The 19,535-nt window shown below is 37.4% G+C and overlaps 1 protein-coding gene across 4 annotated transcripts in view; it reads right to left on the bottom strand.

Moving 5' to 3' along the window:
* The window catches only part of pvrl2l (PVR cell adhesion molecule related 2 like), a 603,137-nt gene that overhangs the window by 341,956 nt on the left and 241,646 nt on the right, over window positions 1-19,535 (bottom strand). For all 4 annotated transcript variants that reach the window (XM_038302856.1, XM_038302858.1, XM_038302857.1 and 1 more), the window contains exon 2: window positions 10,432-10,544. In XM_038302856.1, the coding sequence (XP_038158784.1) occupies window positions 10,432-10,544 (113 nt within the window). The remainder of the gene's footprint in view (window positions 1-10,431; window positions 10,545-19,535) is intronic.

Below are 19,535 nucleotides of genomic sequence, written 5' to 3'. Positions count from 1 at the left end.
TAATCATGGATGTGTTGTTTCACCCATTGTCCCAAACTGCACTGGTTGGAAAATTTAGATTTCTCTTTATATATTTAGTTATGCTATTTATCCAGTGAAAAATGTTTTTTACTCAGTCTGTTTCACCTGCAAGGCAACAAAATGTCTGAGTAAGAAGTGTTTTGCATACAAGGAATACTTATTCCATAACAAGCCAATTTCTTTCTCAAGAATTGTTATTGTTTAACCAAAGAGTGTGTAATTTGTTTTGACTTTACAGTTTTTTCCTTATAATTAAGGAAACTGATAGGTCCTTTGGATCGATTTCATTTTTTTTTTCTTTACAAATTCTGTTTTACTAATTATTTAAAAACAATAAGGTGATAGCTTCAGTGGTGTTGAGATAGGACCCCAGTTTTCATCTGCTAAATGGTTTTTAACATAAAAAGAAAAGATGAATTCATCTTTTTTTTTTGTTGCTCTAATTCAGATTTTATAGAAAACTGTAATTTTACCTTAAATTAAGTCAAAAATATGTAAAATTCCTAAATTATGAATGTATATTGATCCAATAAGACCTTTTTTATATTAGTCAAATCTAATTAAATAGAAATGTCACTTTATGCTGTTATATTTGAATCCCTAGGCCTGTATTTCATTTCATGCTTTTCTGTGCCCCCATGAAAACACGCTGGCCCCCTCCTGGCCCCCTGGTACATTTGGTCTAGAACCGCCAGTGCCCACAAGAACCTCAGTGGCTGGATGTTAAAGGGGATTTTGCTGGGAGTTGCAGGGAAGTGGGCTGCCATTCGGCTGGCTTTTGACTGGGAAGGGCCATTTTGAATGGCTGCTATTGTGCCTCCAAGTTAGATTGTTCCAAACAAGACATTTAATAATCTTTTACATCTCTGAAGAAGATGCTACTGAGATTTCATAAGTATAAACTTTGTTTAACAGTCAGGCCCCGTCCACACGAAGTCAAAACGAACACGAAACGCTAATATTTTCCAGAACGTTTGTCGTAAAGACGGAGACGTAAAATAAATGTGATCGTCCACACGAATGCATGAAAACGCTGCAAAATGTATGCCAGGCCTATAAGTGGCGCTGTGGTGCCAAAGCAAAAATAGGCGACGAAATGTTGGGCATGGGCACTAATATTTATACATGGTTGCCCTGCGGGTCCATTTTCGTGGTTCAGTCAAATTCAGGTGCTGAACTATATCGTCGATATTGCTCTGTTCTTCCTGGAGATATTCCAGAAGAAGAATATTCTGTTATAAGCCCGACAGCAGGGTGAGTAGCATTAGCAGCAACCATTCAACACAGTACGGCGCCATTGTTGTTGTGATACTGTGTCGCGCATTCGTGTTTAGAGGCGACGCTATCACGCATGCGTGTAAAAAAAAAAAATGCGGTTAGAGCTTAAAGATGGAAACGCGAAAACGGCGTTTCAAAATCTTCTCACTCTGACGGCTGAATAAAAAAAAAGATCGTTTACAGACCCCCGAAACGCCGGCTTCGTATGGATGAGAGGCTGGTTTGGTGAAAAATGTGTGCGTTTAGGCCAGGGTTTGGCTTTGTGTGGACGGGGCCTCAGAAAAACTCTGAAGGTGAAGGGTAACTGATTTTCTCATTAAGAACCAAACACTTAATGAAGGCTGACATTGTCCTCTACATACTTTACATTTATTTCTAGGTTTATAATCCATTTTTCAGGTAAATTGAACTACACAGCGCCACTGGCACATTCCCTCCATAAATGCAAAATTAGCTTTAGTTTTTTTCAATGTAATCACTTCACTGCAAAAATGGTCTAAAAATGAGTAAAAAAAGTCTTAAATTAAGTGTATTTACCCTTAAATTTGAGTAGGTAAATCAGATGATCTGCCAATGGAATGAGTATTTTAACTCTTAAAATAAGATAACTAGATATTATGCACTTGAAATAAGACAATGCAATAGTTTTTTTATTTTTATTTTAAATGTAAATTGTCTTGTTCCATTGGAAAAGTGTCTCACTTGCCTCTTTAATTTAAGAAAAAATGACCTATTGAGATTTATATTTTTTGCAGTGTTCAATAGATATTTTTGTGGCTAATACTCTAACTTCCACGGAAGGCTCTGAAATTATCCAAAGAGGTTCCAAAAAAGCAAACACTTTCAGTAAGGGGCTCTCAATCTTTTAAAGGAATAAATGAAAGATTTGTTTCACTTAGAGTTTCCCTCTCAAGGACCATTATAAGCTTTTCTTTGTAAAATTTCTGATTGTGACAAATATCGATATCTGCAGCGGCTGTTTGAGACTCTGCCCTGAGGGAGAGCACTGTGATGCTTTCTCACATTGATTTCATTTTTCTCTGCTGTTTTCAAAGAGACAGCCAATACTGGCTAAAGTAGGAGACCAGGAAAGAGAGGAAACACAGTACATCAATACACATTTAGTAAACATCGAGACGTATGACATCTGAGGGGGGAGAAAATGCAGAAGCTGGGAGGGCTGTAAACAGTGGGACAGACCATGCATCAAATATGATCTCAACTTAGGAAGTCAGACTCCCTCTTCATTTTTTGATTGCAGCGAAAATATAACACAGGACAAATGAATCCAAATACAATTTCTGATTTTTGTTTGTGAGCAAATTACTTATTGATTCCGTCTGATAGCCTGAGGGCAGCAGATCCCTGAAGATCCCATTGAACTAGCAAACAGTTCATTTGGTTTACATATTCTGAAAATGGAGAAGGACTGGAAAGATGTGCAAATGGGGGAAAAGCATGTTTTGTTTTATAGAGGTCATTACAATTCCTGCAGATAATAGAAACAAGACATCATGCAGAGATGAGGAGAAAGTTCTGTTATCGCCATTTGCAGAGATGGGAAGTAACGAAGTACAAATACTTTGTTACTGTACTCAAGTAGATTTTTCTGATATTTTTACTTTACTTTACTACTTATTTTTATGGCGACTTTTTATTTCTACTCCTTACATTTTTACGCAAATATCTGTACTTTCTACTCCTTACATTTTTAAAAAATTGTGTCGTTACTTTAGTTTTGAATCATTTCAATGGAGTTACCGTTATTATTTTTCACGTCATCAATACCAAATTCAATCTAATTGGATGGGAATCTACGTTGCATTTGACGCACCACTACAAGATGAATCGACAGATTCGGCGGTATTCATTCACGGCAAATCATTGCAGCTTGGTGGCGGTGGCGTTAGCATAGTAGCATGGACGACGAGATGATTGAAAATGAACACAACGGAGATCTAGTCCTATTGGCAGACATCCATTTAAAATGTAGGCAACGGCATGAAAAACGTGGTTTCTACTTTTACTTTTATACTTTAAGTAAATTTACAAGCCTGTACTTTGTTACTTTTACTTGAGTAAAAAAGTTTAATCAGTACTTCCACTTTTACCAGAGTATTTTTTAACACAAGTATCTGTACTTTTACTCAAGTAGGGAAAGTGAATACTTTTGCCATCTCTGGCCATTTGCTTATCTATATAGCTGTACCTTTAATATCTGTGATAACTAACAACAGCTTTTATATTGTTAATGTCTTACAGGTTTATCACTTCTTTGTCCGATTGTAGCTAAAGACGCTAATCATTTCACCTCCAAATTTTTTTTTTTTTTTGCAGTTTGCATTCTGAGAAGGGAAATATTAAGGAACTGTTGGGGGTTTTTTTTGTCTGTTTCTTGACCCCTAGACAGATTTATACCAGCCTTGAAGTCATTTTATACTTGCAATATGACTGATGAATGTCTATGAACAGGCAGCTGCTGGAGGTTATGTTGGTCAGATCTGTGTGTTAAAATCTGCAGCCTTTCAGAAAAGTCAACTGGTTCAAACTGGAATTAGAACCAAATTGACTGCATTCTAGAAAAAGCTTAAAATGTGAACTAAATTACGTCACAATTAGAACATTTGTTTTGAGTGGGTAACATTGTTTTTTGCCATAAAACATGATTTTCTAACACAATGAAGTCTAGGGAAGTTTTTCCGTAAAAGTTCAAAAAAACGGAAAATCCACTGGACTTGGAAACCTAATCCAGTGGATTTTCCATTTTTTTGAACTTTTACCGAATGACTATAACCTGGATGACTGAGAATCTTCATCAGTATATAGGGAAGTTTATTCATAAAGCACATTTCAGTAGCAAGACAATTCAAAGTACAGTATATGAAAATAAGGAAACAAAAGAGTAAACTGCATTGGTATAAAAGCCCATAAATACTGAACATATATAACTAAAGAGAAAAAAATGACTAATTAGAACAAGAATTTTGTTCCAGATTAGTGGAACATAAGGATCTGTATTCCATGTTTGGATCTGTATGCAGGGTAGACCTGATCTGGAACACCAGATAGGTATTTTACCAGGGTGGTATTTTAGTGCTGAGTTATTAGGTTATTTATAGACTAACAGATGAGTCTGTTCTCTAAACATATTCTTAGTTTTAGTGAGGATCCGTGCAGCAGTTTTCTGAATCAACTGCAGCTGTCTGCTGATTCAGTTTTTAGACAGACCTGTGAAAATATTGCTACAGTAATCATGTCAACTAAAGATAAACACATGAATTAGTTTTTTTAGGGTCCTGCTGAGACATGGATCCTTTATTTCTGGAGATGTTCTTTAGGTCATAAAAGGTCGAGTTGTTCGTGTCTTTATGAGCCTCTGGTTCAGGTGTGAGTCCATCACTATAACCAGCTGAATGACATTTCAACCATCCATGTGTTGATCTCTTCCAGCACTTAACTGGGTTATAGTAACCTGGTGACATTGCAATGCACTGGAAAAGCGATCTAGAAATAAGAAAAAATGTCTTAGATTAAGTCTATTTACTTTTAATCTGAGTAGGTAGTAGTGATAGTTTGCCAATGGTATGAGTATTTTTACTCTTAAAATAAGATAATCCGATAATATGCACTTAAAATAAGAAAACACAATTGCATTGACTTATTTCAAGTGTAAATTGTGTCGTTCCATTGGCAAAATCTCTCTTTTACCTCCTCAATTCAAGAACAAATGCACTTATTTTAAGAAAGAATGACTCATCTAGATTTAGATTTTTTGCAGTGGTATAGCTGTGTGTCATCTTAGACTCAACTTTATTTGTTTATCTCTTGGGATTACTCCTTCAGGCAAGGAAATTCTAGTTCCAGTAGCTTATATAGAGTACAAAAAGTTAAACCAAATGCCATTAAAGATAAAAATACGACACACAATATAAAAAGAGTGCATATAGTACCAAAAAAGCCTATAAGAAAAAATGTTGTACAGTGCTGGAATATGTTTCCCTTGGATATAAAAATATCTGCACAATAGAAAGCTAAGGGAAAACCACACAGTAGTTGACTTGGGTTATTGCACTTGCACTACAGAAATGTACTGACCTTATAAATAAGTAAAAAAAATGACAGGCTACACAGTAGTTTGCATGTGTTATTGCACAATGAGTTCAAAGAGTAATGCACATGAATGACAATAGGTAATGTTTTTGTTAGGTTTATTCAATGATGATTATAAAACTAATGTGTGTTTATGAAACATTTGTGCGAGGGGATGCTCCACTCCTGTGTCATGATTCAGTCAGGAGACCATCCTGCCTTGTCATTCTGATGGAGAATTCTGTCTTCATGATCTGATTAATTGTTCTGTCAGAACAATACTCTGTTTGTAACCATGCATCATGTTCTGTTAATAAATGCTCTGCAGAGGAGGTCCAGTAAGAGACAGTGTGTTTGAGTCTGGGGTTCAAATGTCTCTCCTTTCTGCAGAAATTGTATCCATAAATTGCATATTTCAGTTTATTTCTACATTTTATGAACCGGACAGTTTTGCATAAGATCTGCATAGTATAGTAATTTACGTTCATTAAGAGCAGGCATCCCCGAAGTCGGTCCTCAAGGCCCGCTGTCCTGCAGGTTTTAGAGGTTTCCCTGCTTTAGCACAGCTGATTATAATGATTGCAGTAGAGCAAAAGCCTGTTAATCAACTATAAATTAAAATCAGCTGTGCTGGAGCAGTGAAACATCTTAAACCTGCAGGACAGCGGCCCTCGAGGACCGAGTTTGGGGATGCCTGATTAAGAGCATATAGATATTGAAAAGGACGGTGGAAGATACAACCTTGGTGAACGCCACATGTGACCTAAAACCTGAATATTTATCAATTTCTTTCACTTCATTTATCCTGCTGAATGCACTGAAGGGATATTGCATTTTTCTCAGCATCTGATTGAACCCAGTTCTCATGCTGCCAGGCTCCTATTTACCAGTCGGTTAACCAGACCGGTAACACCAGAGAACAATTATGACCGATTCTGGTTCGGGTCTGCTGAAAGTTTCTGCCCGTAAAGCTGAAGTCTTCCTGTCTGCTGCCCCACCAAGCCTGCTCAGTAGGAGGGATTAGTAAAAAGTCAGTTAGTGATGTAACCCCCTTCACTGCATTGGAAAGAAAAGAGTTTAACTGGCATAATAAAAGTGATGATTTACTTTACACTAAACATACATGATTGTTTTAGAATGTACTGAAATTTTCTGGAATCAGTCAAAATTAGTAGATTTGTTTGAATATTTAAGATATGGATCGGTTTTTCATGAAAAGTACCTGGAGGAAATATATATATATCTATATATATATCTATATATATATATATATATATATATAAATAGATATATATAGATATATATATATAGATATATATATTGACACTGTTTATTGTTTATGTACTTAGATCCCCATCAGCTACTGAGTCAAAGCAGTAGCTATTCTTCCTGACACTGCCACATCCTCCAGTTTACCATTTTTAAGCATATCTATAAGCAGGTGTGATGCTTTAAGTGATACATAATAATTAAATAAACCAGGTATACATACAGACTTCTGCATAAACAGTGTTTCCCTACATAAAGACAGACGCTACTGATTCCTGTATTTTTCTAATCATTAAAGCTTTGTTGACCTGAACAGATATTTAGTTGACCTGCGTTACAGACTCAGACATGATGAACGGCTTTGTTCTGTTTTCCACAGAACAGCTGTTTGTTTTAGCAGCAGGGATGTATGCACATGCAGACTCACCCAGCAGGAAGAAACATAACACCAAACATAACACCAAGTCATGGCACCTTTCCATGAAGATGTGGGCGTGTTTTTTATGCTGAGGTATGAACGCTCTGTGGAACATCTGCTGGATTAAGTTTTCTTTCTCCTATGCATTTTCATTTAGGCACATCAGTGCTAAAGGCTCGTTTCTTTCATTCTTTATTCGTTTTCTGATAAGAACCTTGTTATGTTTTTTTCAAAATGTATTCATTATATAGGAAGAGATTCAGAAAACTCAATGTTATTTTTTATTTTATATCTTTTTTCCTCCTGAGCAATGATGGTGGAGATGGGCCCTCTGGGGTGATGAATCATGCTTCCCTGATTGGCTACTGTGGTGGATGATCCTCCCACCACCACATCGTGTTAGTATTTTATTTTCTTGCTTTATATTATATTAAAATTTATGTTTAAGTTGGTTATTTTAGACAGGTATTTTCTAATGGGTGCACACTTAAGTTAATGTCTGTCTGAATGTTTATTTACACTTGTTCTTTTGTTTGAGGTGCTGCTGATACAAACCAGCTGGAGAAGGAAATGTGGAGCGTACCATCTTTGAAAGACTGATGGGGGAGACTTGTTTCAAGAAGTTTTCAATTAGTTTGTCACTTAAATACTCATTTATTGTTTCTGTTAAGTAAGTTAGTTTGCTTTATTTGTTTCATAGACTGGTTAATTTTGTATTTATTGGTTCTTTTGTTATGTTGTGCCTCCCTCATTTTGTCGACTTGAGTTACTCCATCCCTTTTTAAGCAGCCTTTAGTTCTTTGTGTGCAGGTCAGTTTTTTGTTTGAGTTGGATCCTCAGTTGACCTCAGTTAAGTTGGGCCCAGATTCTGTATTTAAGTTATTTTGTATTGCTTTTGAGCCTTTGTTAACCCTTTTCACACAATTAAATGGAAGAACCTTTTCAAATTTTGAACACCTTTTGTCCTTATTTAAGTTTGGTCCCTCACAGCTACCCAACAGATGAGTCTGATTTAAAGGAGTTTGGCTGATAACTTTGGATCTAGTGAAAGGAACCTTTAAGACTCCAAAAAGAGAATGCAGCTTCTAACAAGTTTCAGGTTTATTGAACCCACAGGTGACAAATAAGAAAATATAAATACTTTGTTACCTTACTTAAGTAGACATTTTGTCTATATAAACTTTACTGGAATTATAATTTTTTGGAGAACTATTTACTTCCACTCCGTAAAGTTTTTTTTTGCATTCATCTCTACTCCTTACATAAAAAAGGCTTCTCAGCTTTGTATAATTTAAGCTAATTTTCATTGTGGCCTGTTGGTATAAAAACTAAATAAAAACCTTGAAAATAATTAATTTCATCCAGTCAATTAAATTCTTTGTGGTTGGACTCAGACTAGCGCAATACATACCAAAATACATAGTTTTTCAAGATAATGCAAAGTTAAATTTGACATTTTGCCATTCGTTATAAAACTAAGTAGGGGTGTAAATAATAATCGTTATGTATCGATGCATTGATCCAACAGCCGACGATTCGATGCATCGACACGTCCCTTTATCCATTTGCTCCTGGACGTAATTCTCCCTCCCGTGCTGCGGTGGTGCTGTATACTCTTACAGGAGGGTGTTGCAGCAAGCTTGACGCAGACATTTTTGATTTATGCTCAATATTGAAGCGTGGTCTGTGCTACACGCTGTGGGTCTAGATAAGGCCGAGGCGGCGAGGAAGTGGGGGCGAGTTTAGTCCGACGACGGAGGGACATGAGGGCCAAAAAGAGCGGAGATCCAGGTGGAAAAAGGGTCCCAGCGTTCTTGCGCACCTCGCTCTTCTAGCGATACAACTTTTCTACTTATGTTATTTGCTGTTGTTTCTAAAAAAATTTCAGCTTTCATTGATTTATTTCAAACTTGAAACTTTGTTTAGCCTGTAAGGTGTAAAAACAAAATAAAAAAATTACCGATTAATCGAAACGAATCGTGGTCTATTCTTGAGTATCGAAAATAATCGAATCGTTGGGTCAGGAAATCGATACTGATTCGAATCGCCATGATGGATGTGATTTACACCCCTAAAACTAAGACAGTAGAAGGAAATCATCATCCAGAATCGTATAAAAATTTTCCTTTAATAGGGTAGTGCAGTAAAGCTTCTGTCTTTAACTTTTTTTCTTGCATTACTTTAACTTTTTCACTTTAAGTAGTTTTACAAGTGGTATTTTTACACTTTGAGTAAAAAGCTTAAATTGATGCTATAACTTCTACAATTTTTTTTTTTAAATTGTGGGATTTTTACTTCTACTTGAGTAAAAAACATTAATACTTTCGACACCTCTGATTTAACCTAATTAATTTACAATGGTTTAACTTGTCAATTTATAAAATAAATGAATTAAGTTGGATTATCTGATTTGGTTAACAATCTATTTAGACGTTTGGATGTTGCCTTCCTGTTTCCACATGTCTCTGTACAGCTGATGCAGCTGCACATAGCAGTTAGTCCTGTAATCAACCACAGAAAACCTCTAGGATGAATAAAAGCAAAGACAGGAAACCAGGCCTTATTGTCCAACAACAGTGTCTGACCGCCGCACAAATGGAAGAGTGGTAAGATATCTACAACCTTAGAGACGATTTGGCATTAAAAGTGGGATAAAAGGCAGTTAAAGTACTAAGCTTGTCCATATGGTGTATTTTTCCTTTTTTCAGATTCCCTTTGTTGAGATAAAAAATAAAAAACAAACCATTGTTATCCCATAATGATTGCAGCATTACACAAAAGAATATCAGTAGATATCGTCCAGCTTGATGCTCCAATTAAATATCCAGCTGGATATATTTTGTTTACTATGATTATGCAAAAGCTAAAGGCTATCAAAAGAATTGTAAACGTGTTTTTTTAATTGTGAAAATGCTTACAGCTAAGCTAAAATTTGACTGAAACATGTTTTTGTTTTTATGTTGCCCCTTTGACATCATGTGGTGCAGAGAGGAATTCGCCAGCATATTTCTCCAGTCATCAACTGGTGCGTTTCACCTTTTCTTTCATCTGCTGATGGAGCAGGCTCTTAGAGTCGGCTTTTATTCTGCTGTGGAGGCCGCTCAAGTTTACAAAAAAAAAAAAAATCCTGCTCTTTACCACCATAAAAGAAACCTTTTTTCAAAGAAAGTCGATATCTTTTCAGAATGCCATGTTTACTGCTGATCCTTTGAAAGTTTTTTGGGAGATGGAGGAATCTTAGACCCAAAATAATCCACTCCTCCCTTCTTCCTCCTTTCAGAAAGTCACTTGGTATCAAACTCTGAGCTTCTATAGCTGCTTCAAATACAGATTTTTTTTTTTTTGTGTGTGCCAACCTGTGTGAGCTTGGTTACACTTCCTCCTTCGATGAATTCGCAGCGCAGATCAACAGACTCTGTGGGATATGCCTCCAACTCTTGCTCCACTCGCACTTTCTGAGCGACAACACCTGCAGCAATAAGAAAAAGAAGAAAAAAGCAGGTTTACAATCTTTTCCATATCCAACTTTAACCTTTTTAAAAGGATTAGCAGGGTATAAATGTAGGGAATGATGGGAGATTTAAGTTCATTACAGAGAAGAAAGAAATTCTGAATCATCAGTCCTTGATAACGAGTCTTAGTGAGCATCTCAGGCTGTTGCTCTAAGCTCCTGTCCTGTTGCTTATTGCAGTAGAAAACACCCAGAGGGAGCTGATGCTAGGGGGTGAGCCTACGGTAACGCCACAGCTGCTTGGGAACTTTGTTCATTTGAGGCAGCAGCAGTTCAGGAGAGAGAAACAGCAGCTTATAACCCTGAAGAAGAAAAGTTCTGCTATGTGGGCAGTAGGGGTGGGTATTGCCAAAGAAGTCACGATTCGATCCGAATCTCAATTCACATGCCATGATGCGATTCTATCACGATGCATCGCGATACTTGAAATATTGCGATGCATGGCGATATTTTAACTGAATACTGTAAGAAAAAACTACAGCCCTAGTATAGTGTCTTCAATTGATACATAACTGAAAGCAACTGAATTCATAATTAGCTTTATTTATTGAAACAACTATCGAAGGATTGCCATGAAAACAAATACTAGACACAAATATTACTATTACTGTAGTGGACACACTGACAAAAAGTGCTTAGGATTTCTAAAACTTAAAATACAGTGCTGTTTACATGGCCTAAGTGGTCAATTAAACCAATGAAATGGAAACATATCAATTTAGTTTTTACATTCTTTGTTTTCAAAGCCAAAATGCATTCAAACATCTGACTTGGAATGTGATGGAGCTGGGCAAATTTTCTCATTCTCCATGTTTTGTTTATAAATGACTCGTCGCAGTATCCGCAGCGACATCTACTGGACTGAAATTTGTATTCCACTTGTTTTTGGCTGATGTGTGCCAACCATTCATGTATTTAATGTATTCCTTTTTGTTCATTAAGAATCGATGCAGCAGATCACAAAAATTAGAATCTCGATGCATCGTCATGACGATTATTTTGCACACCCCTAGTGAGCAGTGCTGGTCAAACGGACACACATAGGTAAAGAGAAAACAAACGGGAACAGATCTTCACTTTAGAAACTAAATATGGAGCGAATTTTGTTCCATTTTTTCTGCAAGCTGAGAACGTAAATGTAAAAATGTAAAAAGAAAAGCAAGGCAATCCTGAAATCAAACTTTTTATTAAAAAGGGTTTTAAAAATAATTTTGCTGTTTTGTCAGATTTTTTTTCCATTTTTTTCATAATTTGATTTATATTTTGAAATTTTATACTTTTAAAAAAGTTTTTACAGTTTTTTCGGTTTTGGTTTTACAGATCACACTCTGCTCACGGTGGGGCGGGCTTTCCTCTGGATGAGCAAAGATTTTCAATGGTCTGCAACTACCTTAATTTAGTCAATGTGTGCATCAACGGCGCATGTTTGCATTTAAACTGAAGTGAAGAGAATTTAATCTGCAAAATTCAATTGAAAAAACTCAATCTGAAAAAAGAGAAATTTGGGGGAAAAAATGTAAGTATTAAATCCAAAAAATTTAAGCTAAGTTACTATCAAAACCCTTTTTTAATTAAAACATATTTTTAAAAATTTTATTTTTGGTTTGTATTAATTAGCTTACTTATTTTTTCAAATTTTATTTTACAAAATATGTTCCTTTCGTGCAACAATAAGGGAACAAAATTCAGTTCAAAGCTAAAGAGACAAAGTCAGAGTGGAGCAGAGTGTGAATGTGCTTTTGAAGAACACTGAAAAAATTCACTTATTGTTCTAAATGGTGACATAAATTTGAATGTTGAAGCAACATTTGTGAGACCTTTGCTGTTTAGAAACACAGGAATGTTAAATCATTTACGTTTAACTTGAATTTGGTTTCAAAATTCAAAAGAAAGAAAATGGAGCAGAACTTAACAGGATCAGAATTCTTCATTTATTGGAAACATCCTCTGAATTTAGATGGTTGATCAGTTGAAAGCCAAAACTAATATTGTCCTGAGGAGCTTCAGGAGTGGGTAACCCCACTGGACTGTGAGGGTTTCCTGTAGGCTGGTAGGAAAGTAGCTCCACAGGAGGATCATTGCTTCTGAAGAGCATCCAGTCTGTTTTTAAACCCCCTCTTAACCTCAGCCATGAGGGGTCTCTGCTGGAAACGTCTCCCGGAGGCTTAGTGTAGCTGTGGTTCGATTCAATTGCAAAACCTGAAGCTATATTTTTTCCACTAAATGGAAAAAGTTCCTGGATTGTGATGGAGAGGAAAAGAAAAATCTCCAGTGAGATTTCCTCATCATAGGGGATTTTCTCTGGTCAGAAAAACATATTTTTCTCCACCTTTTAATGTCCAATGTTTGCCAAGTTCAGACAGTGTGACAGATGAAACGTTTGAAGAAGTTTTCTGTTCTTTAAGCTCTTGTCTTAGTCGTACCGTTCAACAATCCTAACACGTCCAAACACAAGAAGGATTTCTTTATTTTCCATCAGGGACAGCGGGAATACCTGACAGATCATGACACAAAGCCAACTTTATTTGCAGTTGGACCTCTTCAACGCCAAACCTTTCTGTTTGAGCTGAAATGTTTACTTTTTTTTCCTGTCTTTTACTCCTGTTCACTCTTTTGTTGCATTGTGAAGCTAAGCTTACGACTTTGTTATGATCTATCAGTGTAAAAGTGAAACTACTTGAAATGTCACCCCATCTTTAAAGTTTTCCTCAGGATTTTTTAAGAATAAAAAAAAAATCGTCTCCATCCATCTGGGAAAAACATTGTTTTATTAAAGTCACACCCAGTTGCTGCAAGTGTCTGAAGTCAGCATTTCCTCTAAAGTTTGGACAGATTTACCAATGAAAACTGATGTAGTGGAAAATTTCAAGCTTTAAATGCACAAAACAAAGTTCTGCAAATATCTGCAAAATTCTTTAAAACAGAAGCACAAACAGTGACACTGCTTTTTTCCCAGTGGTGCCACCTTGTGCTTAAAGACTCAGTTAAAAACGGACATGAGCTGCAGCCTCCTTTAACAATAGAACATCATTTCTGAATTAATCCTCATCAGGAAGTTTTTCAGCAGCGCAAACAAATAATGCTGCTCTTCTCCCTTATTTAGAAATGGCACACGTTGCAGAAACTGTGTGTGTACTTCCTAAGATTAATGGACTATAATGAGCTTGTTCTGCTTCAAATAAAGAAAACAGAAAATGAAAGAAAGGAAGAAAAGCAGAGGAACAACAGGGGAAAACAGAGAAGTTCTAATCCTTTGTTTGTGCGACTCGGTCCGACTGTCTGCCAGGATCTGTGAGAATAAAAATCGACATTTCCTGAGGGGGCTTTCATTCAACGTGGATGACAGCCAGATCCTGATTGTGTTGCTAACTTCTGTAACTTATACAGTAATAGTGGGTTCTTTTCTTCTGTTTCACCTCCACTTGTTCTTTTCTTAAAGCCCTGACCTCATGAGGACCCATCCCCACTGCCTGCAACCCTCTGCAGACCCAGTATCAAACCCAACCAGGGTCTCTTCTCCTCCAGCTGCCCTTAGCCTGCCTCTGGGCCTATAAAGATAAAATTCTTGCTCAGAGCCGGCTGTCTTGCTCTCCTTGTAAGAAAAAGGGGATAAGCGCTTGCTAACTGCTCGCTAACCCCGGGTGGTTCTGCTGAAAAAGCCTCTTAGTGTGCGAGGGATTGATTAGGACAATAAGTTACATGCAGCTGCACGGAGGTGAACGGGCCAGGGAGGATTTAAGCTGCAAATCAGCTGTAAAACACAGGCACACAAACAAAGAAAACAGAAGAAGAAATGCGCGCGTGCGCCTCAGGCGATGCCGGGTTACGCTGAATTTACGGCATGCACGCAGCAGCGTGACTACAAACGCGTGGCAGAATGAAGGGAGGCTTTTTTTCTTTTCACTGCAAAGTCATATGCATGCTTAGGGATGCGGATACTTGCATAAATCTGAGCATCTCATTGTTACGTCAGTAGATGAGACAGACTCAGACAATGCAGCACAATCTTTACCCTGGGGGGGACATTAAGGCATCCCATTCTATGTAACTCAAAAAAAAAAAAACAAAGTCATCAGACTTTTTAAATCCGGTTTTACACAACGAACCAAGATTGCATCAGCTTTTTATATTTTCCTTTTCCTCTTAATTAACTAATCAACGTAAATCCTGCTAATCCCATTAAATGAAAATAAGCCAGAAACAAAAACTAGTGTGAACTTCTGGATTATTTGCAGATGTCAAAGATATTTATAGAAAAAAATGAAAAGAATAGAAGAGGAGAAATAATACAATTTGTATTAAATATTCAATAGAACTTAAGGAGTAAAAAGTCAGGAGAAGCTGGGAGGAAAGAAATGACAGAGACTGCTAAAAGCAACAGAATGAAATAAGAGCATGGAGAGAAGGTTTATTAATGTAAAGGAGGTAAAGGAATGGCAAAGGCAGAGAAAGCCTGTAGGCAGGGATGACTCGGGGGTGGAGAGAAATCATTTTTTAAATAGTCAAAAAGAATACAGAGAAATAGAGCTAGATTAAGCTGAGAGGTGAACAAAAGAGAAGATTCCTCAAACTTAACTCCAGAAATATCCTAACAGTTCTGGTTAAATGGATCCAAATGAATCCTCTGAAACATCATAATAAAATCACAGAATGAGTAAAGACTCTCAGTGATTAATTCAAATGTGATGGTCAAGGATCTGGACTTGAGGTCAAAATCGGGAGCAGAGTTCATTTAAAGTCAACTGAAGTAAAAATTATCATCTAGCACCTGATCAGATTTGTTTTTTTAGCCACTGCATCAGTAGGTTATGTGTGAAGCATGCCTAGCTTTTAGTAATCAACACCTGTTTTTAAAATGCACAGCCTTCCACTCTATTATATATTGTGCATGTTTTTTTTTTTTTTATCTTTCTCACCCCCTACAATGACGCTTATGGTCAAAGAAAGACCCTGTTGGCTGCTGCAGTTCCCCGTCCTTCTGTGCAGTTTCATCCGCTATGCTGAGATGTCTCAGGACAGCTGGCTGCTTGGAGAGGAGCTTTGCACAGAGAAACTCTAAAGGAGCTGCTAGCTGTTGAGTTTTTCAAAATTTGATGGAATGAAGTTTCCTTTCAGGTGTTTTGACTGAAGCATCTGCACTTGACAGCCTTTGTGGTAATAGATATAAAGCAACAATTTGGCGGGATGATATCTTTGGCTGATATTGTCATTTTTTTCTTGAAATGGCATCGGTTGATACAGTGCTTGTGTTTGTGGATCCATTGGTTCATTTGGCTGTCATCAGAGATGGGAAGTAGATTTTTCTGATATTTTTACTTTACTTTACTACTTATTTTTATGGCGACTTTTTACTTCTACTCCCTACATTTTTACACAAATATCTGTACTTTCTACTCCTTACATTTAAAAAAATTGGCTCGTTACTTTAGTTTTGAATCATTTCAATGGAGTTACCGTTATTATTTTTCATGCCATCAATACCAAATTCAATCTAATTGGATGGGAATCTACGTTGCATTTGACGCACCACTACAAGATGAATCATTGGCGGCAAATCATTGCAGCTTGGTGGCGGTGGCGTTAGCATAGTAGCATGGACGACGAGATGATTGAAAATGAACACAACGGAGATCTAGTCCTATTGGCAGACATCCATTTAAAATGTAGGCAACGGCATGAAAAAAGTGGTTTCTACTTTTACTTTTATACTTTAAGTAAATTTACAAGCCTGTACTTTGTTACTTTTACTTGAGTAAAGAAGTTTAATCAGTACTTCCACTTTTACCAGAGTATTTTTTTAACACAAGTATCTGTACTTTTACTCAAGTACGGAAAGTGAGTACTTTTGCCATCTCTGGCAGTCATGCATTGGGATCCCATGAAGTGCATGCATTGCTATTTTGTTTATTAATGTTTCTCTTTAGGTGAATTAAAACTTCTGTAACACTTGTGTAATTTTTAAACAACAAAATTGAGAAGGGAAGAGTAATATCCTCATCCGTCCATCCATCCAATGTTTTAAGGACAGATTAAAACATTTTTCATTCCACCTCCAACCAGAGTCATGCACTTTGTTGAAACCACCTTAAATCGTTACTTTTCATGTGAAGAAGCAGCAGCGCTAATTTAACTCCATGGTGACGGAGCACCTGGCCTCGTCTCCAAGGCCAATTTGTTCCACTTCATGTGCATGAGGCTCATTTTAGCAGCTTTACCTGCAAATCTTCTTTTAGCCATGCTATAATTTTAACTTATTACCGTCTTTGCTTTAACTGACCAGCTATATATCTATAATCTCTTTCTAGCACTTTACCAGGAATAGACTCCGTGACTAGTCTGGAGAGGCGCTTAATGGCTTCTTCCACTTATCACTAATAAACTCAAGTTGTGTTTGCAGCTCCTGATGCAAACATAAAGCCTTTAAACAAATAGCCTAAGGGTATATCAATAAATCTATAAGCAACAGGACTCGCATCTAAAATCTGCATATTTAGAAACTTTGTTTTTGGTAGGACTCTAGATGGAAATCCATATCCTCTCCCTCTTTCTTTTGCTGCCGTCACAGACAATTCAGTCAGCTTTAACAATTGGAGAAGTATATAATTCAACAAAGACAATTATTGGAAGTAAGATCTTTGTCAAAAGAAATCACATTTACCCAATGGTTGCTTTTATGCTTTTCAGGAAGAAGGTTAAACATATGCACGATGAGCTGTTGGGGAAATTGGTGTCAATGCACCTCAATAAACCTTATCTATTCAATCCTTTCCATTATAACCCCAATGATCCCACAATTTGCCACCTTTTTCCACTGTTGCACGGTGCAGCTTCGGCTACACATAATGGAAAGTCGAAGAGGGGAGGCGGTTAAATGAATGGCCATACTCCGCCTGCCTCCCTACGCTCCGGAGAGATGAATCACAGTTAATTGACATTTAGAGGCTTGTGGCATTTGCCTGTTTATGCCGCGCTTCCCTGTGTAGACGGCGTGCAGTGTAAACAGGAGGAATATGCTGATGGGGTGCTCACTCATCCACATTAACATCCAAATCACATACTAATAGAAGGCAATGATGCACAGCTGTTTTGTTTTGGAGGGTTTTTTTTTTTCCCCTGTCAGCCTGTCATGATGTCAGTTATGTCAGCTTTTATCTGGATGATTTCCAGCATCTGTCAAATGACACAGAGGAACAGATTTATGCACTTTATCAGCCTAAACTAGAGCTACTGCAAGGAACACTGATTTAGTGTACGATTTTACAGGCTTCTAAACAGAGCCTGAATTTAAAAGATTATAATTCGAACTTTAGAAATAAAAGGGTGAATTTAATTTAGGGGTGGACATAAATCTCCATTCAGGGAACCAGTGTGTGAATATTTCTACTCTCTACTTGATGGATTGTGCCACTTGGTTGTTACAATCTCTGCAAAAAACTGTTGGATTCTCTTCAGGCAACATACTTGGACGGACTTCTCTCTCTTCAGAAACTCTTGTGTGAATTTTGGCAGCGTGCAGCGCTCCTCTTCTGCCAAGTTTATACAGAAACACTGAGCAGTTTTCATTCTGATTTATCCTCAAGCATTCGCGATTGCTATGGATACGCTACCATTTCCTCAACACATATTTCACCCATGTGGTCCCACAGTATGATATCCCCTCCTCTCTGCCTTAGATTGTGACTGGCTTTCATCATTTTGACTTGAAGAGTTTCACCAACATTTATCTTTTTTTTAATGCTATTCAGCGAATTGGAGAGGAGTAGGAGGAAGAATGTTGGGTCTCTTTCGCTTTAGTAACACTTTGCTGGGGGGTAGGATGATTAGAAATGAAGAACGCCACAAAAACCTTTCAAAGAAATGGAAAATATTTCCTGGAAAATCGCTGGTATAACAGTTACTAATGATCGTAAAGCGGAGGAGAGGCAGCGTCTGAGGGAGAGAAAGATTATAACGGCCTCAGGGTTTAGAAATAGAAGACTGTTCAGGAGCTCTACCTTTATAGGAACCGCTTCTGTACCTGCTTATCTCTCTGCAGGCTTTTCCATCCCATGTTTAGACCAACAATAAGATTTGCCTTATTCTTTTTATGTGAAGCAAAAAAGAACTTGTTTTGTTGTTCTTATAATATCAAATCTAACTAGGTACACCGAACTTCAAACAATAAATTAATTTATTATAATCTTTTCTTGAACAAAATCAACATTTATTGGTTGAAAAGTTTATATTTCTCCTGTCAGCAAATTCTTCTACTTAGGCTCCTCTCCTGTGGAACCAACTACCAGTTTTAGTCCGTGAGGCAGACACCCTGTCTACTTTTAAGGCTAGGTTTAAAACTTTCCTTTTTTAAAAAGCTTATAGTTAGAGTGGCTCAGGTTATCCTTAGCTATCTCTATAGTTATGCTGCTATAGGCTTAGACTGCTGGAGGACATAGGGACCCCCATTTCATCATTCTGCTTCATTCTATCTCTATTATTCTGCAGAATCTGTTCAATCTCTAATGTTCTGCTCTCTCTGCTTTTTCTCATAGTAGCTTCGCCTTGTCTGTTCCTGTTTGGCTGTGACTCCATCCTGGAGAGAAATATCCGCTTTGCTGCTTCCATCAACACCTTTGTTTATAGATGCTGGAGATCGGGCTGTTTTCCAGTGTGGTCCTGTTTCTCTGACCGTGACTAACTGGATGTGCTCTCTTCATCCTCTGGCATTGAAGCTGGCTCAGAGCTCGTCTGCCTGGCTGTGTGTTTCCTGGACGGGGCCGCCTTTTACAGCTGCTTTTTGTGTCTCTGCTTCTGTCTCCTTGAACCCCAGTCGGCCTCAGCAGATGGCCGCTCACACTGAGCCTGGATCTGCTGGAGGTTTCTTCCTGTTAAAAGGGAGTTTTTCCTCTCCACTGTCGCTACAAGCATGCTTAGTGTGAGGGATTGTATTAGAGTCAATGAGTCGATGCAATC

This window comes from Cyprinodon tularosa, unplaced genomic scaffold, assembly GCF_016077235.1.
Source record: "Cyprinodon tularosa strain WSP-4 unplaced genomic scaffold, ASM1607723v1 ctg5, whole genome shotgun sequence".
NCBI classification, from domain to species: Eukaryota; Metazoa; Chordata; class Actinopteri; order Cyprinodontiformes; family Cyprinodontidae; genus Cyprinodon; species Cyprinodon tularosa.
Note: the sequence above shows the minus strand (reverse complement) of the source record. Positions and strands in the feature narration are given on the sequence as shown.